Source organism: Anolis carolinensis, chromosome 3 (genome assembly GCF_035594765.1).
Source record: "Anolis carolinensis isolate JA03-04 chromosome 3, rAnoCar3.1.pri, whole genome shotgun sequence".
NCBI classification, from domain to species: Eukaryota; Metazoa; Chordata; class Lepidosauria; order Squamata; family Dactyloidae; genus Anolis; species Anolis carolinensis.
In genome coordinates, this window is record NC_085843.1 from 50,107,433 (window position 1) to 50,133,549 (window position 26,117).

At 36.7% G+C, this 26,117-nt stretch overlaps 1 protein-coding gene across 12 annotated transcripts in view; it reads left to right on the forward strand.

Moving 5' to 3' along the window:
• The window catches only part of phldb2 (pleckstrin homology like domain family B member 2), a 92,657-nt gene that overhangs the window by 36,775 nt on the left and 29,765 nt on the right, over window positions 1-26,117 (forward strand). For 8 of the 12 annotated variants that reach the window (XM_062974885.1, XM_008107766.3, XM_062974889.1 and 5 more), the window contains 5 exons: window positions 4,376-4,759; window positions 7,048-7,191; window positions 8,566-8,703; window positions 23,011-23,139; window positions 25,409-25,564. In XM_062974885.1, coding sequence (XP_062830955.1) covers window positions 4,376-4,759; window positions 7,048-7,191; window positions 8,566-8,703; window positions 23,011-23,139; window positions 25,409-25,564 — 951 coding nt within the window. Of the gene's footprint in view, window positions 1-1,303; window positions 1,616-4,375; window positions 4,760-7,047; window positions 7,192-8,565; window positions 8,704-23,010; window positions 23,140-25,408; window positions 25,565-26,117 lie in introns of those variants that run through there. The other 4 variants (XM_062974887.1, XM_062974891.1, XM_008107768.3 and 1 more) reach the window with 2 other exon arrangements.

Sequence of the window (26,117 nt, forward strand, 5' to 3'; positions counted from 1 at the left end):
TTAAAATACATATATTAAAATACAGATAAAAAAGACTGACACTAATACTAATAAATTGTAGGTTAAAATTCACAGTTTAGAATTGACTGGGTAGGCCTGTTGGAAGATGCATCATCATTATCATCATTATTATTATTATGTTTATTTATACTCCACTTTGGAGCTTCTGGTGGCACAGCGGGTTAAACCACTGAGCTGCTGAACTTGCTCACCAGAATGTCAGCGGTTCGAATACAGGGAGCGGGGTGAGCTCCTGTTGTTAGCCCCAGCTTCTGCCAACCTAGCAGTTCGACAACATGCAAATGTGAGTAGATTAATAGGTACGCTCCGGCGGAAAGGTCACATGACCTTGGAGATGTCTACGAACAACCCCGAATCTTCAGCTTAGAAATGGAGATGAGCACCAACCCCTAGAGTTGGACACAACTAGACTTAATGTCAAGGGGAAACCTTTATCCTTACCTTTTACCCCGTTTTATCTCCCCCGAAAGGGACTCAAAGCAGCTTAACATAAAAGCATCAGCATATGCATTTAAATATCCAAATATATGAACATTAAAACAGGATTAAATATAAACAGTATTTTTAAAATTTCCAGTTAAAAACCATTAAAATAAATTCAAAGTCAAAAACCACAGGTCTTCAGTTGTTATTATACTGTATTAACATATATGCATGACCTGTATACCTATGTTTAGGCTATTAATTGTAGCAAGTCTTTTCATTGCTTCTGTATATCCCTATAAAACAGAATTTAAATGTATAGTATGCATCGGAAAGTAAAGGTGCAATGAAATGGCGACTGGTCGGCAGCCAATAGAATGGTGAGAATAGACAGCACGAAATAGCTGCTGACAGAACTTCCTGTGCATAAGCTCTTTAACACTCAGTTGTACATGTTGAAATAGAAATGAGGTAACATATTCTATTACCTCCATTGCAGCAATGATGGTAAAGGAAGCTATATTTGTCACTTGGACAGAGAGCCGTTATGAGTGTTTAGACACTTTTTATTTCTAATTGAAATGCCTGGCACACATTTTTCCTGCTGTTTTAGAATGCAGATTTAAAAATGTATGCCTTTGCCTTAAATGGCTGGGCATTGGGCAATTCCACTTAACATCTATTATATGTAAATGCTTTCCCCTGCATGGCAATTAGTTGTGAATTTTTTTTAAAGGGTTCAGTTTTAAAAGGTTAAGGTAATCTCTTTACCCCAAAGCATCCAAGCAAGGCAAAAGTAAAGTTGTTTTGTGTTTGGATTCAGTTTGACAGAGCTTCTGTTCCAAAGAGTGGATGAGTAGGAGAGGTGCCAAAATGAACATATCCTGTCACTGTACGTGGGGGTGGACTCCGGGGATCGAGTATTGTTTATCCCAGCTCTTAACTGTTTCAGCGAAGGTAGCAAAAGTGCCGGCAAAGTGCCCTGTGGCAGGTTCAAAGGATGGATAGAAGTTGGAGTTCCTGGCCAGCAGTCAGACGGTGCTTTCAGAAATGGGTTGGTTACTCAAAGAATGCAGGCTTGAGAGGAAGAGAGGAAATGCGGGCTAAGCAAATGAAGGAGGAACTGGAGGCTTGTGGAGAAAATGCTTGGAGGGAACGAAGAAGTTCTGAGGTGCAGCAATTTCATTGTCATTTTGTCTTTTGAATGTGTCATGCTTGCCTTGAGAGGAAGGGAGTGCAACTGGGTTTAGGGGATGATTAGAAAGAATGCATTTGATCAGTAACACTACACTCATGACTGAACTGTACTAATGTTTTTGTCAGACTAGAAGCAAGTGCATATATGACATTTACAGTTTGTGAAGTGCATCTGCACTCTTTTTCATGAATGTGCAAAACACATAACTTTTTTTCCTAGCAGAAAAATTTTGGGAGAAAACTTCTTTTGGTTTCTAAACCAAACACTTGGGTATTTTTGCTGCTGAGACTGGAGAGGTGGATTGAATCTCCTCCTCCAAATAATGCAGTATGAACTGTATTGTATGGTAAGTGTAGAGCCATAAAATTGCATTGAACTGCATTTTATGCATCTATATAATGCATGTTCAAACTGCAGAGTAGATCCAGCCCCAGTCTCATGTACATTTACTCAGGAGTATGGTCCATCAAAGTGAGACTTTATTTTGAATATATGTAAATCTGTGATTGTGTAATTTTTGAATAAATCTTTTGAATACAGTGGACTTTCCTATGAACTGCATATATCTAACTTCCATGTTTTCTCTATGTGTGCCTTTTAATTTGGAGACAGAAGTTGAATATATCTGTGCGTTCTATCATGTGGGTTAAGATTAAACAATGTTTGATTGCCTTTAATTAGATAATTTAAGATGAGAGTTGTCAGCAAACATGTTCATTGCTGGCTCTTCTGAATGTAAGGAGAGGTGATAATGTAACACTTTAACTCACAGACTGAAAAAACATCTGTTTAAAGTTATGACTTATATTTTGCTTGAAGTTCTGCAAAACTTTGCGTTAATGACAGCTTTTTGCACAGCATTAGTATTGTAATCAGCCCTGGTCTCAGTCTTGCGATTATTTCACTGCACATGTCAAATATTTATTTATTTACTATATTTTTTCCTGCTTCTCTCACCCCTAAGGGGACTCAGAGCGGCTTACAATTATTGGCAAAATTCAATGCCGCATCACACATACAGATAAACAAATACAACAATTCTAGCAATAAAACAGTTAAAACATATATATATATATATATATATATATATATATACACACACACACACACACACACACACACACACAACAAAACAGAAAACCTAGTGCCTACTTCCATACTTGTGCTCCTGCATTCAAGTCAGATTCCATATTACACTAATCCCCAAACGCCTGTGTTCAAAGCCAAGTGTTTAACTTTTTCCTGAAAACCATGAATATATGTATAAAATGTATATATGTATAGAAAAGCTAATCAGGATTTCATCATTCTGTGGAATAATACCATATTTACTTGAATCTAATGCTCACCTTTTTTGACTAAATTACTTTCCCCAAATTAGGATGCACATTAGATTTGTGTAATATGGTAAATACTTCTTTGAGTTTCAGGGTTTTGAATACTGAGGTGGGCGCTATTTCTGATTGCGCATTAGACTCAAGTAAATACAGCAATGATTATGATGATAATAATATTAGTAATAATAATTTTGTTCAGCACCCACCTAGCCATGTATTGAGATGGGGAACAACAACATATTAAAACAGAATATATACCATTAAAAACCAGGGATGTGCATGATATCAGCTTGGCATTCCGTATTCAGCTGATTCAGCTAAAATCGGCAGTCGAATCCCTGATATGAGGGTGGCGGGTGGGTGGGGGCAGTTGGAGACCAGCAATAATGGGACAGGTGGCGGCCGGTCTTTGACTGTATTGGCTGCATCCCGCTGCTGTGAGAGAAGAGCACCCATGCATGGGTTTTTCCTCCTCCTTTAGCCTTGCCAGAGCCAATCAGAAAAAGAAAGTGGATCATGTGTCTTTATGCAAAGCCGACATTTCAGAGGGAAAGATGTGCTAGCTCCATGTGTCTCAGTGCCTCTGTTTAGTGCTTAGGGAATGGATTGCTTTTTGACAAGTCGTTTTTCTTCTACATTAAATTTTCTAAATTCAATATCTTTCAGTCCTTCTTTTATTTTTCTAGTAATTTCTCTAGAGTGGATGTGCAACTTCTCCCTAGCAAAATTACTAGTAAAATAAAAGAAGGGCTGAAAAATATTTAACTAACACCCCCCCCCCCCCTTCACCTCTTTGACTCTCAGCCTCTGCTAACCTCCCCAACCCTACCTTCTGGCTTGTGTGTGTGTGTGTCCAGCAGCCTTCCCCCACCCCTTAAAAATGTCCTAAAATCAGCGGATGACACAAAAGTTCTGAAACTTAGGAGGCTTTCAGTGGTAAATGTGTCCTCCTAGTGTGGCAATTTTCGTCCTGATAGCATTTCAATTTAAAGAGTGTATACCTTGACCCTGTATCTATAGGACCAGTATTTCTGGTTTTATTTATCCACATATGACAAAATAGTCCTATAACCATTTTCTAGGTGCTCCACTACAACTCAATGGTATTCCTAGGTGCAAAGTCCTTTAAGGTATGCTATTATACATAGTTATACATATCTACTCACAGTTCCCAGAGGATACAGGGATCATACAGTACATGAATTGTGTGTTAATCAGGAGTACTTGATTGGAATCCATGGTATCTGTAGTTTAGGAAATGTGATTAGGATTAGTGTATCGAGTTTTGTTTTGTTTTTAGCATTAGACCATGCAATTGAACTTTTCTATGCAACATGATAGTATTAAGTGCTTGTCATTCCTATTTAATATTTTCATTTTTTTACTCCAATATAAGGAGCGCCAACGACTGGAGACAATCCTCAACCTATGTGCAGAATATTCCAAGCCTGACAGTGATCCTGTTACCATCACAACTGTAGCTGATGTTCAAAAAATCAATAAAGAACTTGAAAAGCTTCAGCTGTCTGATGAAGATTCTGTATTTGAAGATTCTCAGATGACTCCAGAAACAAGATTAAGAAGGCACGTGCAGCCACCTACTGGAGATTCTGATTTCTCTGACTTCAACGATCTTGGTCAGAATTCTCTGGGAATCTTTTCTTCTGGAGGGACCAGAACAAATAAATATATAAATGACAACCGGACAATTTCACCTTCACCTGCTTCTGCCTTCATGAAGAGCGTCAATGATTCTTCTTACCTAAGCATCATGTCAAAGGTAAGTGAACAGTATTATATAGAAAAAAATGGTTGGAAATCTAGTTAGGAATTAAGATTGTTTTTGTACTTATAACCAAAGGAACTTTTTAAAAGTTTTGATAACTATTGTGTATGTTCTTGGTTTTAGCTTTGTTGCAACAGCAATCAGTCTTATGGCACCAATCCTGAGAAGTTAATCATTTTCCTTGTTTTTGTGCATAATAACCCATCGTTTGGGAATAACTGATTCCCAAAAGCTTGTAGCGATTGTATATTTTTTAACTGCTATCACTTTTGGTAAAATGCAATGGGTGTAATATAAATGGCAGATGTATAAAGACCCTCCACCATCCTGGCTCCGGCACTGTGATGGAGATATAGAGACACAGAACCAGCACTCATCATAATGATTATGGAGCATAACATTTTTCCTAATGCAAACCACAACCAAATCAAAAGTATATATATCTTTTCTTTTTATACTAATTTCTGGTTGACATAGAAAATCTCTACGGGTTAAGATCTGGAGAAGAAATGATTACCAGGTGATATGATAAGATACAGTCAGCCCTCCATTTTCATGATAGATAGGAATCTGTAGGTCTTCCAGTGTGACTCTGTGGTCAACTTCTGGTGGTTATCATAGTGTCATGGTGAAAGACCTACATGTTCCTAGAGAGAACATATAATAATAGTAATAACAACAACAGCAATAACAACAACAACTTTATTCTTATAACCCACCACCATCTCCCAAAAGGGACTAGGGGCAGCTTACATATGGGACAAAATGCCCATAGACACAAATAAAAAAAATAAAGCAAATTCAAGAGCAAACCTACAAAACCTATCTTGTTCGTAACTTGGGACTGCCTGTAATTGATTTTCTTCATTGTGTGAAACATAAATCCAGGGTTCTATGCTGCAAATGACAGATTAACCAATTGATCCCAACAAATCTTTTGTCCAGCTCTGGACTATATGAGCTCTTTCAACTGTGCGAGTCTGTGAATCCAAGGACTGTAGTTGTGCATGTTTTCCATGTCTTTGCTTCTGTACGTGAGAGATCCTGTTTTAACTCTTCACTAGGAAGATGAAACCCAAGATGCAACATCAGTATTAATGAAGCAGGATGCATGCAAATAAGTGGTGTTCCTGTTTGAATTAGTGTAGCTGGCAGGGAATGCCATTCATTTAAAAGGATCTTTTTTTTTGTTCTGACAACAATAATAACTTCAAACCCTTCAATAAAATCTATTATTTGTTCCAAACATCCATAGTTGCACTTGTGAATTATATTGCTTCTTCATAGTCTAAGGGAAGAACATGTGGTTTAATAATTTTCTTCCCTAAAACTATAGGAAAAGATTGAGAATAGGGAATGAGACCAAGATGCTGCTATAATACTGAAAAATTATCTTGTGACTATGAAAGTAACTTAAGCTCCGCATACTATTCAGTCTGCTGTAGCAAATGAAAAAGTTTATAATCAGTAAGGAGACTAGGGCCATGTCTACACTGCCAAAGTAAAGTGGACCCACTGCTCAGCTACTGCACGGAGCCTAAGTGACAGAGCTGGATTCACAACAGATATGCTGCATCCAACCATTAATACAGGTCAAGAGGGCATGGGATTTACTCTGGAGTTCCCAGAAGCTCTGTAGTAATTCTGGAGTTTGGGATGTGTGGACAGATGGATTCGGTTGCATTTGCCCCAAGTAATTCCACATTTTCAGTGGACCTATTGCTACGGCCCCACCAATGATCACGTCCCTCTCAGAAGCTTGCTGTCAATGTTATAGTACTGTCACATAACAACATACAGCCATGTAACCAGAAATGTAAGATTACCAGCAGGCCTCTGGCAGGTAGCTAGTTATTGGCATTAATGTAATGGTAGTGACAGCAGCCCTAATTCACCTAGGGCCTGACCAATTATGTGGACAGTCAAAAGGCTTCAGGTACATTCCAGGCTGCATCAGGGCAGCTCTAAAGCACTAAGCCAAATTACTTAGGTAAATGTAGACATTGCCTCAGGTGGCTTTCCTAAATATTGTGGGATCATATCTGATTGCAATAATATTCTGAAATAATAGATAACGCAATATAGAGCAAGAAGTGTTCTGAAAGAATGACAAAATGAGCTGAGTTTTTCAATGAAAATCTCATTTATTGTTGTTTTATCTTAAATGTTTGCTGTTGTAAACAATATTTTAATGACTTTTTTGAAAAAGAAATAAAATCATAATGGAAATGTGTATTTTGAAATGCCTTAAGTTAAGAAGTACAATTGTTGATTTGTTACAGACTCCAGATTGCATGGCTGATGAACAAAGAGCGGTGCAGCTTAATCAAATGGAAGAACAGCGCCTTGTAATACTAAATAATTTGGAAGAACTTGAACAAAAAATCAAGGATTTAAATGATCAGATGGATGAGTCCTCCAGAGAGGTAAGATATCACTGGAAAATTCACATGACTTATTTTAAAACAACAAAGTGCTATACAAGATGATACATAGAATCATAGAATCATAGAGTTGGAAGAGACCTCATGGGCCAGCCAACTTCCTGCCAAAAAGCAGGAAATTGTATTCAAAGCACCCGCGACAGATGCATACATGTTCTAAACACATTTATGCACATTATTGAAAGATATGAGTTCAAGAGGCTGTTGAGATGTCCCACTGTCATGCATTCATGTAAAAATATATCAAGATTGTGTTTGTGTTTGTTAATTGAACCTCTGACGCCAGTTATTAGTAACACATAACTAATGGCAGCGGCCCTGTTCTGTGAAGGATAGCATCGAAGTGATGGAAGTGATGACAGCTTTGATCTTGATGCTGAATCCAATTCTTCGTATGAGATACTTTTTTTCTTTGTATACCTAAAGCATAATCCTAAACACATTACTTAGAAATAAATTTCACTGCATTCAATGTGTTTATTTGCTAGTTCAAGGATAAGCAATTGTCCGAGGGCAGGGGCTCTCAGGAAACTTTGCAGAGTACCTAAATATTGTGGGATCATATCCACATGTACCCCCCCCCAAACAATATTGCCCTAAATACCCCCCAAACAACCTGAAGGGGAAAAGGGAGGTACTTTTGCCATAATTTCCATCCCCCGGGTCAAATTAGACCCAGAACTGTACTCTTTCATGACAGGAAGAAATCCAGAGGTCATTTCTGTTCACTGACCTGGGAGATGTAGTGAAAGTGCCTCCCCTGTTTTTTGAACTTTTTTTGAGAATGTTCCCCGGGATCCCATGGTGGGTACAGAATGGGCCTGGGAGCAATGTGGCCCATAATAAGCTCTTTGCCCATCCCTGATCTTATTAGTATATTTTGAAATGCAATCCAACAAAAGATTTCTGTTCTACTTATGATATTTGCTCACTTACATTTTACAAATATGCATTGTACTTAGATATTACTTGGGAGTATTTATGAGTATCTTTAGCATAAAGATAAGAAAATAAATTCTTGTCACATATAAATAGTAATGGGATGAGCTCTTTGAAACAGTGACAAGTGCAAATGCTGGCTATAATGAAATCAGAAAAAAGATTGTAAAGACAGAAGACAGTAGAAAAATAGTCTTTGAAAGCAAGTGATCTAGTGGCTTGATTTAAATCCATTTCCAGTATTTCTGTTTCCATATGTGTGTTCAGGCACCTCAAGAGAGCTTAATAATGTGGGTTGGCATCTGAGGGTTTTTTTATTTCAAAAATACATATTATGCATGAATAAGCCTTCCAAAACTGTGTGTCAGGACTTCTTTATGAGCCAGATTGAGGTTGAGAATTATTTTGTGTTCTTAGATGGACATGGAATGTGCTCTGTTGGATGGAGAGCAGAAATCTGAAACAGCTGAACTTCTCAAGGAGAAGGAAATACAAGATCATTTAAACAGGAAGATAGCAGAGCTGGAACGAAATGTTATTGGCGAAAAAACTAAGGTAAATAAAGTCACATCTTCACCATTTTTGCACAGGTTTCAAAAGAGTATTTGAAAAAAATATATATTGTTCTTTGGTACCCTGTTTTCATTAAAAGAAAAATCTTATGAACTACGCAGCAGCCACTTTCTTAATGCTCGTGGGAGTTCATGGCAGCCAAAATAGAATAATAACTTAAGACTGGCATTGATTTCGATCCATATTTACATAATGCGGTTGTTTATTGAATAATACTATTATTTAAGAACAGCTTGTTGAGTTAAAAAGTAAAAATTTGCACTTCAGAAAAGTGTGTGGTGTTTTCTTAATTCTTCTCTATCACCAGTTTTATCCATATTTTATCACAATGACTTCTTTGGTGATATTGAAGATCTCATGAATTGTAATAGTGTACTTTAATTTTTTAAAACTCTTTTCATGCTTGCAAAAGATTGTTAGATCTGTACAATATTTGTGTTTGTGGTGATCCAACCCAAATATAACTTTGCTAGTCTGTTGCAGAATATATACACAAGTAAAGGTTCCCCTTGACATTAAGTCTAGCCATGTCCAACTATGAGGGGTGGTGCTCATCCCCACTTCTAAGCGGAAGAGCTGGTGTTGTCCATAGACACCTCCAAGGTCATGTGGCCGGCATGACTACATGGAGCAGTCATATTCATGAAGAAGACTAAAAGTCTAAAAAAGTAACATCTGAATAGTAAAGGAGCCTTAAACTTGATTGTGTTAAGTTTTGCATAAATCATTTGAACACCCGACCTGCCATTATATACACTTTTTAATTTCAGTGATATGCCATCAGATCCTCATAAATTAGATCTAAAGTAGATATTGCTCACCATTGCTAGTATCAAATCTCCAGTAACAATTCTTTCAGTTCCAAATGGTGGCTCTGATATAAGTGATGCAGTGACTCTGGTTCAATCTTTTGTCTGATCTATAAAGCAGTCCTCTGAGGTGCTGGACCATCTCTTGAAATTAATTTAAACTCCTTGAATAATTATTTCAAAACTGGCATTAAAATTCAAAGCAGACCTCCTTCTTGCCTGATATCAGAGCCACCAGTTGTTGCTGATATCTTTCAACAGGGGTGTTTTTGGGAAAGAGTTATGATAAGTGGTCAAGGCAAGGTGTATGCATTAGTTTTATTCTTTTTCATAATTGTTCTAATTCAAATTGTTTGCTTCTTCAGAATCTTTTTTTTACTGATTTTTTTTTAAAAAAACTTAACACAAAATCTACAGACATTGAAAACAAGAGCACAAACCATAAGACAAAATACAAAGACAAAAACAGTAGAAGTACATTTTCCTAATATAAAAACATTCTACTATAACCACTAAACATCAACTACATACAGATCTAAAGTACCTAGCTCTGTCTAATAGGTTTTTCCCTCAAATTTCTATGTCCGTTAAAAGAAGAGTCTCTTCAGAAACTTGAAGGGGCAGGGGGAGAGAAGTTTAGAGCAGAAATAGCATTTGATACCATTTATTTGATTAATGTTAACGGTTTTAATTGTGTTTTAATTGTATTTTAATATGTATTTTAAATGACTTTCTTTGTATTTTGTTTTAAAGGCATTGAATTACTGCCAAACCGCCCTGAGTCCCCTCCGGGGTGAGAAGGGCGGGGTAAAAGTATAGTAAATAAAATAAATAAATAAATAAATAAATAAATAAATAAATAGTGTAGACAGGGTCACAGGAGGTTTATTACTTTGAAGGAACATGTAAAAATCAAACTAGACATACAATTAGTATGGACATTTTTGTTACATAAATAGCAGCTCCCTGAATGTCTGAGCAACCCTGGGAGTATTTCTGCCTAACATGCTCTCAGTAAAAATTCCTCTCCAAAAATCCCCCACTGTTGTCACTGGAGGCTTCCGTTGAAATGCATATTTCATGTTTGGAGAAGTATTCCTGACATTGCCAAATTCATTCCCATGACTGCTGTTTCCATATAAAGATATGAACATTAAATGAATTTGCACACCACTGAAAACCACATAAAATATATTCACCAGACTAGCAGTTCCTTTTCATCTTTAGAGGTGGCAGAGGTTCTGCCATTTTCTTGTCTCACCATCTGATATGAACCGGTCGACTTGTTGAGGTCATCCACAGAGTCCGTATCTCTTGGCAGCCTTTTCTGCACAGTCTATCACAGAAAGAACAATGCATTTCCAGTCTTGGAAACCTCATTTTCTGAATATTCACCACATTGAAAATTCTACTTTTGAAAAGCCATGTAGTTTAGGTTGCTGTGAGCTTTCTGGGCTGTTTGACCATGTTCCAGCAGCATTCTCTCCATTAGGAGGGAATGCAGCTGGAACATGGCCATACAGCCTGGAAAACTCATGGAAACCCAGTGATTCTGGCCATGAAAGCCCTTGACAATGCAATGTATTTTTTTTTTTAAAAAGGAACAACAATACATTCATAAATAATAAGTGCATTTTTTGCTATTATATCCACAAATTTTTTTACAGAGCTTGACAATATTTCCATTTATTTCCCACTTTTTGTACAATAAGAAGTAATTGAAGAAATGTGGTGGAATTTTGTACATATATATTAACTTTTATCACACTATTACTGTTTAATATGTTGTTTTGTAGCTTCCAGTAGCTCTTCAGTAATGGTTTGAGGACAGCTTTAATGAGTAGGTGTAATTTGCATGCATATCAGGTATCGTTTTGCTTATTTAAGCTGGAATCCTATATTCATTTACCCAAGAGTAAGTACCATTGATCTGAGTGTTGTCTTCATCTGAGTAAATTTGTATAGGATTGCACAGTTAATATCCTTCTGCAATCTAAAAACCTGTGTCATATCATTTCCCTGCTCATATTCCATGTTATGATGGTATAGCTCTTTACTTCCAAGCAGCTGTTGTGATTTGCTCCACACATGAACAGAGTTTTGAGAATAGTGAAATGATATCTGTGTACAGTTTATGAAAGATAAAACCGATTTCATTCATAGAAATCTAGCACAAATGATGGGAGTTCTGTTTGTGATAGTGATAGCTTGATGTTTATGGAAAGAGTTAAGGACTGGAATTAAGTCTTGATCTGGGCACCTGTTTTAAAGGAAGTCTTGTGCAGATCCAGCTGACCCTTGTAGACCAGCTGTTTCAGAAGCTTGTGAAATTCTTAAAAAGAGATATCATGAATGAAAAGATAATCAGTTTTCCATCTGAAAGCTTAAAATAGACACAAGGAAGAATGTCCATACTCCCTTTCATGCTTAGAAGGATGAAAGCAACAACAAGAATGGATCAATTTTGAACTGTTAATGTATTCACAATTCAAAATATACTGTATATTGAATCTGACTTTAATGGATAGTTCAGTTTAAGCCAACATGTCTCAAATTCAATTGGATTTGTGGATCTGTTCTCACTGGAAGCAAACATTGGATGTTGAGCTTGGTTTACTTGCAAGATGTATCTGACAGTTAATTGACTTACCTGGAATATTTTGAATACAAATTACCCACCTGTATTTAGCATCAGCAAAATTGCAACATGACATGCTTTGTACTCTGCATTTTTAGTAAGCAGAAGGTACAGTGAGATTTGGGAAATATTGCTGGGAAGGATAGTCAGGACATTTACTTAAAAAGAACAAAAGAAGAGCCTTCTAGGGTGAAATCAAAGATCTGTAGTCTGCAGCAACTAACCAGGGGTTTCTGGGTAACTCATAAGGAAGACATGGAAACGGCAACCATCATGTATTATTTTACTCCCAGAGGTTTGCATTCAGTGGGATATTTCTTGAATGTGGAGATGCTGTTTAGTAGTCATGAGTTGTAGCTATTGATAGTCATATTCTCCTCCATTGACTTCCCTAATCTTTTTTAAGGCAGGGGTGATGAAAGTGCCATTGACCCTACCTAGTTTTGTGGCACACAAGACCTCTCTGATGATCCCCCCAAAGCTTTCCAATAACTATTTAAAATGTTTTAGACTGATTTTAAGGTGAATTTTCATCTAAAACTCAATTTAAATGTCCCAGGATTACTGCAAGTGCAGCATAAAAAACCAAAATAACTAAAATGTAACATAGCATTTCTTCTGATACATTGCTGCAGCCTGCAGGAGGTGAAGTGTCCCTTACCCCCTGCATAGCATCCCACTTCTATTTTAAACCTTTGTAAGCTAGTAGATAGCATCACATCTTATGATGACTGATAATACAGTAGAGTCTCACTTATCCAACTTTCACTTATCCAACATTCTGGATTATTCAACGCAGTCTGCCTCCCGCCCAGATCCACAGTTGTTTCTCTAGGCAGCAAGGACATAACTTTTTACAGATTTAACTTCTGACAATGTTGTTACTTTAAGTTCAATTTATGCAATTCTATCCTTATTTGTAGTCATTCTTTTTAATAGTCAATGTTTTTGACTATTGCGATTTTTGGTGCTAAATTCATAAATACGGTAAGTACTACATAACGTTACCGTGTATTGAACTGCTTTTTCTGTCCATTTGTTATAAAACATGATGTTTTGGTACTTAATTTGTAAAATCATAGCGTAATTTAACATTTAATAGGCTTTTCCTTAATCACTTCTTATTAACCAACATTTTCGCTTATCCAACATTCTGCTGGCCCGTTTATGTTGGATAAGCAAGGCTCTACTGTAACACTGATTGTGTTCTCTATGAAGATGAGTCGATTTAATTGGATTAACTCACCGTCTAGTTTGAAAACAATACCTTTGCAAATTACCAGAATTCCCCTAAACAGTTCATTTTATAATTATAATTTGATTATATTATTGAAAAAAAGAAAACATTAAAACCACCGTTGATAAAATTCTAGGGTGTTTGATGAATATACTGAATTTTTCACCAGGACCTAGATTTTGTTTGGCAGTAGTTATTTTATGCGAGAGAAATATTTTTGCTATTTCTCTGCATATTGGACTGTTAACTTGGATAATGGAAATATAGATGCTTACACGGGATCTGTCCATGCAAAAAAGTGCCCTGAACCCTGAAAGAAAAGTCTTCCTACACATTTCCCAATTACTCCCACCAATTTTCAACAAAAATGCATGAACATATCCTGGAAGTGGACTTCCAGACTGCATTTCCTGCAAAGTGACGATATGGAGGTGAAAAATCACCCACACTGGTTTTAAACCTAGTAAGATAGGTGGTCCCCAGGTTACAAACAAAATAGGTTCTGAAATGCTGCTCTTAAGTGGAATGTGTGTGTTAGTCAGAATATACAAATTCTGAGTGCATTTTGCCTACATTTAGTTTTGATGGAAGTTTTTAGATTTGTGTTCTGGTCATGATTTTATAAGGACACTTGCTATCATATGCCTAATATAGAAGTCACTTTTCAAGCAATTTTAATATAGGTATGCTGTAGAATATAATGACTGTGTTTGAACAGTCATCCAAAGTATGGATGGTCATCAAATGTGACCTATGCGTTCTTTGCATTGCTAGAAAGGAGATTGAATGCTTTCATTTGTTCAAAAATTGTATATCATGTTACTGAATCATATTGTTTTTTAAAAAGTGAAACATCGGAGAGAATTGACATTTTGGTGTTGTTTTCCTTTTGACTAAAGCAGGAAGAACCATGTGTTTTAGTTAGATGATATCTAGAATGACCTTATTAATTGGGTATTTATTTTAATTGCAATCACAACTGACTTCAAGCTTTCCAAATGCTGGTTCAAATTATGTTTGGCTATTTGGAATTCAGTATGTTACTTTATCTTACATAGCTTTGCAAAATGACTTTTTCCAGAGGGCTGCTTATATCAGTTCATCTTCCTAGTGGGAAAGGGGCTTTGATATAGGATGAGACTAGTAGAAAACAGGTGTTCCCAGTGGAATTTCCCCTGGAGGAAAGTGGTTCCTTGCCATGTTTGTGCATGTGTGAGGAACGGATAGGATTGGCAGCCTCCAGCCACAGCTGGGAATCCAAGCAGGGACACTTGGGGGTGATATCTGACACGGTCACAGCTGCCAGACAGGAAGGGAAGTGCATCCAGGATGGGCTGGGTCTCTTAGTTTCCCAAAGCCACTGGACCACTGTGGCTTTCCTTTCTCTGTTGCTGCTTATCTCTCAGCCAGGATGCTCAGCTCTTCCTAACAGCAGAGATACAGTGGAAAGGAAAATATTGTACTGCGTTCTTTCTATCATGCATGTTCACCTGGGTGGAAAAAGACCTATCGTGAACAGGGGAAGGAAATGGAAGATGGTTGCAGCGGCACTAAGAAACAGGAGTTTGATCTGGGCCAGCTCCCAGCTGGATTCTTGGCTCAGGTTGTGGGTTCCTTTCAGGCATCAAAGGGTATGTAGTCAGTTTGGGATTGGCTGCTCTGTGATATGCTCTCAGCTACGCATGGGTATGCATCCCAGGACTTTCCAGCTGCCAAAAGAAAAACAATCTGGCTCCCTGCTAGCACCACAAACTGCTGCCTAGTAATTTAGACCTTTTTTCATTTCTAGTTCTCTGAGGGTCTTCATATAGCTTTGTTTTGTGTTCCAGGTGTTTTGTATTGCAAGTATCAAATTGTCCAATGGTGATAAAGGGCTCCAGATATATTTTTCATATATAGTAAAAAGGAAATTTATGATATGATAGTTCTCTACTTGAGCTTATGCATGCATGCCTTTTAAAAAGTGAATGTCAGAATCTAATGTCATAAGATCTAATTCAGTAGGGTTGGTAGGAGATGGGTTGTGAATCATTCTATTATACATTTCACCCAAATGTCACCAAACTGAATATTATATAAAGTATTTCTGTGAATGGTTCTTGGTTCTAAGTGGGCTAGCTAGCTAATTCCTTTTTTTGACCTGTACATTTTTGCTGTCCATAGCACTTACCGTATATACTCGAGTGAGGGTCCTGGCCAGCTTATATTCGGGTCAGCTTATACTCGAGTATATAGGTAATCAGAGTTCCACAATCTTGTCTTATTAAAGTCTTATTTTATTGGTATCAATTTTTATTTTTGAAATTTACCTGTAATTGCTGCATTTCTCACCCTCATCTTATACTCGAGTCAATATGTTTTCATATTGCCTCAGCTTATATTCGGGTCAGCTTATACTCAAATATATACAGTACATATGCCCGCGGTGAAGCATGTGCTTTCATTTAATGTAGTGTAAAATGTCTGAAAGATTAAACTTATTATCAATAATAGAAGTGATGGTGATGGAGGAGTGTGCAGGCCAAATATACGGCACACTCTATGCACTTTCATTTCGGAAGAATGTCTCATCAGTGCATTCTCAGTAAGAACTGTATTTCAGCCTACATTTTTATTTACAACTGGGCATGTGGATGTTTATTTTAAGACACAAAGTTATATTTCCCATGTTCATTTTAAAATAAATACTATGTGCTTTTGTCTTTAACTGTGTTGCTTTTCCATAGGAGATGCTACTTGTAGAGCAACAAAGAGCATGCCTATTTTTTATTGAGGAAGTGCATCTTAAAAAGAAAAGGGAAATGGCTCTTCCACTTGGTGTCAGGTTTCCCTGTTTATCTGTAGCATGCAGCTGTTGGTCTTCCCAATTAATGGCTTCCTTTGTAAGATGAGCTCAATGACCGCCTTGTATTTAGCACTACTGAATAATAAGCCCTATTAGCTTTCCTCTATAGCTTCCTTGTTACTCTTTATAGAAAGGTGGATAGGGTACATTATTTAAAGCAATTGAACAATTTAAAAACAGCTCAACTTAATCAAAATGAAAACTACAATGCAGAAGACCAAGACGAAGCTTGAGTTAAGGGACTCCAAAAATTTGAGTGACCTGACAGATTTTAACATGGCACCAAAATGAGGCTAACAGCGCCAATCAAGCTTCCAGAAGAAAGACATTACAGAACTCAAATACCATAGCCAAAAGGCCCTCTCCTCTCCCTTGTCTCCCTGTAGTTTCTTGCTCAGCCAGTGGTAGGATATAAAGTGAAAGTCTCCTTCAGTAGAATGTAATGTGCAAGTAGGTGTATAGAAGAATATATCCCATATATCATTCACTATCTCCTTTTCATACACACATATCTATGTCATATCTGTAGTACAGGGTGTTTAAAAAAGATGGACCTAATTTGAAATCGCTATAGCTCTGCAATCACAAACTGCCCATGAATGAACCTTGTCACTCTAAAGGGCTTCAAATAATTACCACTGAGATGCCTATCCCAGTGCACAAACAGCCCCTAACCGTAGTCATTCACAAGATGGTGAGTCTGCAACATGGTGTTAGAAGATAATTCTTCATTTGTCAAGTTATTTTTTTAGATTTCTTTCTGGCTCAAAATGGTAACTTTTTGTCTAATTGTAACATGTTGCCATTGTGAAATATACTGTTTTGAAATTGGGTCCATCATTTTGAAACACCCTATATATTAAATAATGTCTCTTATACTGAAATACAAACTCCTTTTGCAAGTATTCATATCTCCACCTATCCCACTCATGGTCTATCTCGTTGTTGGCTATTTTTAGCAGCATTAGCTTTAGGAGAAAAGTGAAGGAAGGCTAGAGAAAGACTAGATTTTTATGTCAGTTGTACCAGAGTGTTCATAGTGAACAGTGCAATAAAGCTTAAGTAGGGGAAGAATGAGATTCTGCTTTAGCCAGTCCTACAGTAACCTGGGTGCTTTCCTACAGCTGGCAAGATAAACAGCAGCTGTCTTCAAAACCCCTTACTGAGCATTCATGAACTGCAAAAACAGAAAAAGAGGGAAGCAGATATGTCTGACTCACCAGGTATCCCCTATGCATATATAACAAGTATAGATTGAAAATAATAAGAAAAGTGGATATTTATGGAGGTCACCCTGGATGGATTTTGCAAGCAGCTTATAAGTGGTTTCTAGAAGATTCAAAATGTTTCCTTCTGCAAGGCTTACTTGATATGATTTCACAGGTGCATATTGTTAATTTTGAATCAAAATTGTGGTGTAACTTGTTGAATTGTTCTTTTTATGGTGTTGGGAACTCCTATCACTTCTTTCCATGTTATTCCTACCCCTTTATCAAAATTCCTGTTGAAGAAGTAATGTCCAGGAACACATCTACCTAGTTAACTGAAGTATGCCTGTTTGACATTTCCTTCAAAAATCAATTTATTAAACCACAAGCTCAGTCCAGTCTGATGTACTGCATCATTCCACTGATCAGTAATTGGATCAGAAAACAGAAGAAATCTGTGGTCAGGTTTTCTATCTCACTGTGAACTTATAGTTGTCAATATTTCAATGATTAATTGGGAGTTACTCCTATTGATTTATAGCAAGGATGAGTACCCTCCGAAAATGGCACACTTTTCAGGACTGGAAGTGCTATTTCAGCAACTGAAAATCACATCTAGTCACTTTTTAAAGTGTTTCAGAGCAACCCCTGAAAACAGTTCTTAGAGATACATTTCCTTGCAGATTTTTTTCAATTGTCAGGGTAGAGAAGCATGCAGGGAAACCAAAGACTGCACAGTACTGTCCCAGCTTGTGGGATACGCAATTCCCACACATGCTCTACAGTAATTGGATATAGATTTCAAAGAGACAAACAACATATTGGTAACTCATTACTCCTAGTATTTAACGCCTACCAGCACTGGAATGCCAGGTATTTTCATTCTTTGATTTCAAAAAATATATAATCCAGATTGCAGTGTAAACTCATATAATTCAGTTCAAAACAGATAATGTGGATTATCTGGTTTGATAATATGGATTATATGGCAGTGTAGAAGGGCCCTTAGGCTGGCTCTATACTTCCCTATATCCCAGGATCTGATCCCATCTGCTTTGAATTGGATTATATGAGTCTATATAATCCAGTTCAGAGCAGATAATCTGGGATCAGATACTAGATTATATGGCAGTGTAGAAAGGGGGCCTTAGTTATTTCCTGGCCTCGTAAATGTCAGGAGTTATGGAAAACCCATTTTGCACTGAAAGGAAGTAAAATTGTTAAGTGATGAAAGTTGCTGTACAGAGCAATCCTTTGTCTTTGGGACCTATTCTTACTTGTGGTTGTTCTCACTTGTTCAATTGAGCTGGAATAATATGCTGGAGTGCAGTTTTCTTCCCTTGCATTATTATTATTATTATTATTATTATTATTATTATTATTATTATTATTATTATTTTACTTGATGAAGCAGTCAGTTTCTTAAACTAGTGAGGTATATTTAGTGCCCTTTGGGTGGCTAAAAAAAGGTATCACTGCAATGTGGATTTTGAATTTTTGTTGAGTTTCATAAATATAAATCTTGTTTCTAAACGTATTTATAGTCTGGGCTAAAAGAGTATTGAATGCAAAAAAGGATGTATTGTATTGTTCTTGTTTAACTTTTCCCCCTTTTACCAAATAAAAATATAGAAAGAAGCAGCGCTGAAGGTACCTTAAAGGACTGTATAATACTTGATATTCATATATAATTTTCTGCTTTGATTAAAACTTCTTGTCTTAGAAATCAGTTGTTTCTTTATCTTGCTTTAGTGTAAAAAGAGATAGTTGATTGACAGAAGTAATATTATCTAAGGCTGCATCTACACTGTAGAATCAGTTCAGTTTGATGGCATCTTAATTGCCATGGCTCAATGCTATGGAATCCTGTAGTTTGGTGAGACACCTGTACTTTTTGGCAGCACAAGGTAAAGACCTTGTAAACTACAACTCCCAGGATCCTGTGGCATTGCGCTATGTCAGTTAATTGGTGTAGACTTGTTTCAGCAAAGCTGTTATTGCTTCAGCAGAGCTGTTATGCGGCTGTACTTGAGGATGGAGTTAGACCAGCCAGTTGGAATGCCACAGATTTTATTATGAACACTGGAATCCTGTTTTGAAAAAGAGATGACTTTATTGTTTTAATACCAAAGAACATATAATAGACACCATAGGAATGCTAGCAAAAAGTGACATCTAGTGGTAAGTGATATTGATGCAAATTTTAAAAGACAGCCATACTTTTCTGCAGTTTAGTTTTCATAATTTATATACTCACATACACTAGTAAAACAATGGGGCTGCATAATTCAGCACGATTTGTTGAGTGTGGGACAAATAAATGTAAAATTATGTAATAATTATTACCTGCTTAGAACTATTATAGAATTTTTAGAGCTTCTTTGGTTTAACAAGATGTATCTTTTCCCCTTTTTATGAAAGTGATGAGTATGAAGGAGTGGATTCTAGTTATTACAATTAATGTTGAAGCAAAAAATACCAGATCTGTTTATTCTTACCAGTGAGAAAGGCGAGTACTATGTTAATAGCATTGTATGCAAAAAGGTAAAAGAGAGTCTCAATGTGTTTCACAGTAATGCTTTAAGATGACAATGTATATTTGTATGTTAGTGCATATCAAGGCACTCCCTGAGTTACAAACATCCGACTTAAGAACAGGGGTGAGACAACAGGAAGTGAGAGAAATTTGTTTATTTATTTGCCATATTTGTACCCCGCCCTTCTCACCCCGAAGGCGACTCATATAAATTGGCAACAATCTGATGCTATACAACATACATCAGCAAATAACTATATACATCAAAAACCAACTGCTAAAAACATTTAAATATTAAAATGATTTTAAAACCACGTCATCCAATATCATAGTCAAAGGTCTTTCTAGTTATCACTACACCATTCTGTACCACATTATTGCACTGAAGATTTTCATCCAAAAGCTTGGTCCCACATCCATGTCTTCAGTTTTTTTCCTGAAGGTTAGGAGGGAGGGAGTTGCACAGCCGATGGGACACCACCAAGAAGGCCCTGTTTCTTGTCCCCACCAACTGCATCTGTGAAGGAGGTGGGACTGAGAACAGGGCTTCCCCGGACGATCTTAACCTCCAAGATACCTATCCTGCATAAGGGATATTCAGTCCTGAAAGAGTTATAATGGGGAAAAGGTGTCTCCACTGAAGCATTGTCACCAATCCTTTTTTCCACAACAAGCCACATCTTTCAAAATCCAATTATCACAGGAACAGAAAGTAAGGTGAAATCTTTGGTCAGGGGCCCAGACAACACAACAAACACCACAGGGGTGTTAATCCTTCCCTATGCTATCCAAAGCATACATGTGTGTGTATTTTAGTTACAATTAAAAAGTACGTGTTCTGACTTACATACAAATTCAACTTAAGAACAAACCTACAGAACCTATCTTGTTCCTAATTTGGGAACTGCCTGTATAGCAGTGGTTCTCAACCTGTGGGTCCCCAGATGTTTTGTCCTTCAACTCCCAGAAATTCTAACAACTGGTAAACTGGCTGGGATTTCTGGTAGTTGTAGGCCAAAACACCTGGGGACCCACAGGTTGAGAACCACTGCTGTATAGGAATTAAACATCTGGCAGAAAAGATGATGAACTGGTGTATTTTTTTTTTGTCTGCATCCAATAGCTACATGGATTGGTTTAAATGTCAATTTCCTTCTAAATTACAACATTTTGGTGACTCAGTACTTACACTGACAAAATAACATTGCTCAAAGACCTGTTCTTGTTTTACTGGGAAAAGATGGATCATTTTAAAAAGAACCCAAAATGGTACAACATTTATATGAGCTCTGCTTTTGAAATTATCTGAAACAATACGTTCCAAAACATGGTTCCAAAATGCTTTTGTCTAAAATGACCAGAAAGCCCGATTGGCTGCAAATGGCAGCCAACACTATTCAAGTTTTGGACCACCGGTATGAAAATAAAGTGTGTAGGCTCCACTTGATTAAATATGATGCATGTTTGTGTAGACTTGTGTGTGCAAAAGTTTTTATCTTCTATAGAAGTCCAGTGTGTTTATGAGGATACAGCAAAAGGCCAAAGGCAAAAGTTCAACCTGGTTTTTAAAAAACAAAAGGAATCTAAACACTTTGGAAAAGTGATCCATGGGGTTGGAAGGGGCCCCATGGATCATTTTTTTATTGATGTTGATGTTTTTATTGGGTTAATTGTGTCATGGCTTTGCAATTGGTTTTTTTGATTGTTGTATTGGGCATGGCCCCATGTGAGCCGCCCCGAGTCCCTTCAGGGAGATGGGGCGGGGTATAAAAATAAAGTTATTATTATTATATTATTATTGAGTCCAACTACCTGCTCACATTGTCATTCTTGAAATAGAGACTGAAATCTGAAAACCTAATATATCTCTGAGATCTGGGTAGGATTCCCTTAAGGATGAGTTGAATCAGTTGTGTCCATTCAACACTTATGATACTGAAACAGAATTTCCTGCACCAAACCATTTACTATCCTATGCTCTGCTGTAGATACTCCTTAAAACTTTATTAAGACCATTATATTTGTGTCACTACCTGTCACCTCTGTGTCATACCCCATGTATATTTTGTTAAAATCTTACCATTTTTCTGTCCTTATATCATCCAGAAACTAACCTGCTACTACTGCTTCATTTCCTAAATCGCTAATATGCTACAGGCTCATAAATGGATGGATGTAATTTCCTGCTGATTTTTTCCAATTACTGCACAAAATGCTGGTATCAAATTACAAACTCACCTTAGCTTAATTTGTTTTGGCAAATTAAGAATGTCCAATCTGAGTAACATGCTCAGAAAATGTAATTAATGAATAGAATTGAGTGTATTTTGGAAGCTTGTAAGCTATATATAACCCCTACATAGGATGAATCCAGCACCTGATATTTTCAGGGTTCAATCTCCAAAGGGAAAAATTAAGGATGTAATCCTAGCTGTCTTCTTATCAATGGCATTGTTTTAATGAGACTAGATTACATCTTCTTTTTTGAACTCTCATAGTTGTAGGGAAAAATTAGAAAGATGTAAAACCAAGGAAACAAACCATGGCATTACAATGCTCTGTGGTATTTATGCAAATGTCTGGGTTGTTGTATGTCTTTTGGGCTGTAAATGTCTATTGCATGATGCCCTAAATCTTCAACTATACCTGCATTACTACCTCTCTGCAGCTATAGAGAAGCATTTCAGCCATTGGAACCCATTTTTAAAATTGATGTCATTAGAAGTACATGTTGTTTCCCACACCCGAGGCGTAACAATTTCAGAATAAACAATCCAATAAATCATGTTCTCTCATTATTGTTTGACACCTGTCAGGTTTGCTGAATTAATATGCAGGTTACATGCTGCACAACATGCAGCATGTGAACCTTCCTGTGACCTTTTGCATTGATCAACTCTCATCTCAATCATCCCATCTTGGCATCACCGCTCCACTAAATGCACCATTAGAATCACTAACCACTGCTTGGGTTTGAAGGTAATTCTGTTCTTTATTTTTCTGGTTCATACTCCAGGAAAAAATAAAGCTTGATGCTGAGAGGGAAAAACTAGAAAAGCTTCAGGAGCTTTATTCCGAGCAGAAGACCCAGCTTGATAATTGCCCCGAGTCCATGAGGGAACAATTACAGCAACAGCTAAACAGGGTCAGTAGCATGGATTCTGTGAGTGTGAGTGTGTGTGTGTGTATTTTCAGTTAATTGTGAGATGATCAAACACAGCTGTCCAAGACTGTCATTTAAAGGGTTTAGTGCAACATTGCATGGTGAAAGTTAATAGAATGCAAAGAGTTGGATTAAGAATTGGTTGTGAGAACACACTTTAATGCTTAACATGCTTTGACTATCAGATAATAATGAGCTTTGTGGGGATACGTGTGAAACTGGAATATTTTGTTATGAATTAGGTATTCTTGCTATAAATGAGGTAGAGCAATTCTTAACTGTAATTAATGTGACAAGCTATTTAATACTTAGATATCATTACACTTATAATTGCTTTTATATTTCTTATTTGTAGCACTGTAACACCTAACCTTCTTTTACATTTTCTTGAAACAGTTTCTTCTCAAGATTCTTTCTTGTACAACACATTATATTTGAGTACTGATTTTTTGTCATGTGAAATATTTTGTGAGACTTATTTTACTGCCTTTGGAAATTGCTATAATAGGGAGTAGAAGGTTATATCAAGTACTGCTTTTGCCTTAGCAGGAAAAAAATGCCTTTTTTTAGACAGACAGTGTCAGTGCCTCCCATATACTATATCCACCCACATTATGTTGTTCTTTTGTGTTTCTCTTATTTTTTTGAAATTTGTTTTAATAAGCCTTTATGAAGGTTCTTTTCCTGAATTGTAGAATATAACATTATGAAATGAACATAAAACCAGTTCTGTCTTGGAGGGTCCTCAACCATCAGGATTTTCTTTCCCAGGGTAATGAGAAGCTCATGGTAGAGGAAAATTAGCAAAAATTGGGTGTCCCAGTTGGTGTTTACAAAAGGGATTTCCATTAAGACAGAGTGAAATTATCATAATGTGAAGAAACATCTAAACCTCCAAACTCTAGAAATATATTTCCTATCACAATGACTAATACTGACAGTTCTGAAAGAACCAGGTGTAGCCCATGGCTGACAGATGGAATCTGTGGCTGACTATTAATATAATTTCTGCACAACAATTAGGAAGGCATTGCTTTTGCTTTCTAAAATGTTAATCTCTTCCTGAGAAGTATGAACGCTCTTGCAATTTGACCCAAAGTTTGGAAGTTTCTACTTCCCAGACCGTGGTCACAAATTTGAACTACCACAAATTTGGTGCCATTTTTCACATGTGATTTTGTTCTAACCTTTTAGAACTGTGAAAAACCATAGTTCTATTTTAAGTTTCCTTAAAATTATTGTGTCCCATCCCAAAATTGTCCCTCTAGTCCCCTGTTTGCTTTGTACCACTAGTTTGACACTGCTTCAGGATTATTGCTCAGTAAACTCTTATTCAGATGGTTTTTCATTTTTAACCAAATTTAGGCCATATAATCTAGATTACCAAAACAGATAATCCACATTATCTGCTTTGAATTGGATTATATGAGTCTACACTGCCATATAATCCAGTTAAAAGCAGATAATCTGGATTTTATTTGGCAGTGTAGAAGGGGCCTCAGAGGAAACCTTGTATATGAAGAGACGAAAGCACACATATGTGGAAGATTTTTGCAAATCAGTACTGAAACAATTAAAGGCATACTAGAATGCAATAATGACCCGAGAGTATTTCTTCCCAGAATAAACTATTGTAAATGGAAATTAGCTAAGTATTTAAGATGAATTGCTGAAGAAATTAGTACGTTCATGGAACTTGTCTATATAGCCCCATTCACCCTTTGACAGTATGCATTGTGATCAAAAGATGAGTAAATTGAAAAGATGTAAAACAAAGTAAAATGAATTAGGATCTGATATCATTACTTGATTGGGGGTAATTCATGCATGAAATGTTTACTGTCAGGTTAACAGCCTTTTTAAAAAATCCTTTGTGTATGGTTGGAGAGCCACCATGGTGCAATGATTTGTGTATTGGATCAGGTTACAGGGAGACCCAGAGTATGAATGAACTGTGGAAACCCATTGGATTATCTTGGACAAGCCTTGCTCTTCCAGCTTCAGAAGAAGGCAAGGACAAATCATCTCTGAACAAACTCTGTCAAGAAAGCCCTGTGATAGGCTTTTCTTAGGGCCACTCTTAAGTTGGAAAGACTTCAAGACTACAACAACAACAAAATATATAGTCAATTTTACTTTGGATTTTTAGGAAACACCATTGAGTTCACCAAAACTTACTTTTTCTAGGACTATACTGCATGGTCTAACTGTATGTGACTTTTTCAGTTTAAGCTTTTGTTTATTATTGAAGGATGCAGACCTGTTGGAAATAGAAAGTAAACATTTTGAAGATCTGGAATTTCAGCAGCTGGAAAATGAGAGCAGGCTAGATGAAGACAAAGAGAACTTAACCCAGCAGCTCCTGCGTGAAGTGGCTGAGTATCAGCGCAATATTGTCAGTAGAAAGGTAACTTAAAACAAAGCTTGGACATAACATTATTTTTATTTTAGTCAGCTGCTACTGAAGTTCATCTCTTTTGGTTCCAAATCCATCCAACACTACTTTGGAAAACAGATTGTATTGGAAACTTTAAATATTCACATTACAGTATAGATTGAGTATCCATTATTCAAAATGCGCGGAGTAACTTAGTCTTTTGGATTTTGATTTTTTTAGGGTTCTGAAAAGTTGTGTTTGCATATACGCTCATAATGAGACATAATGAGATGGGACCCATGTCTAAACATGCAATTATTTCATGTTTTATATGCACCTTTTACACATCACCAATAGTAATTTATACAATATTTTAAATATGTTTCTGCATGAATCAAAATGTTTGTATATTGAATCATCAGAAAGCAAAACTGTCACTCCCTTAACCACCTTTCTGGACAATTTTGGAGTATTTTGGATTTCAGAATTCTGAATAAAAGATACTAAGCTTCTACTAATTCAAAAACTAGGGTTAAAGTAATTAAATGTGTTTACAATCTAATGTATTTAAAAGTCAGCTCTT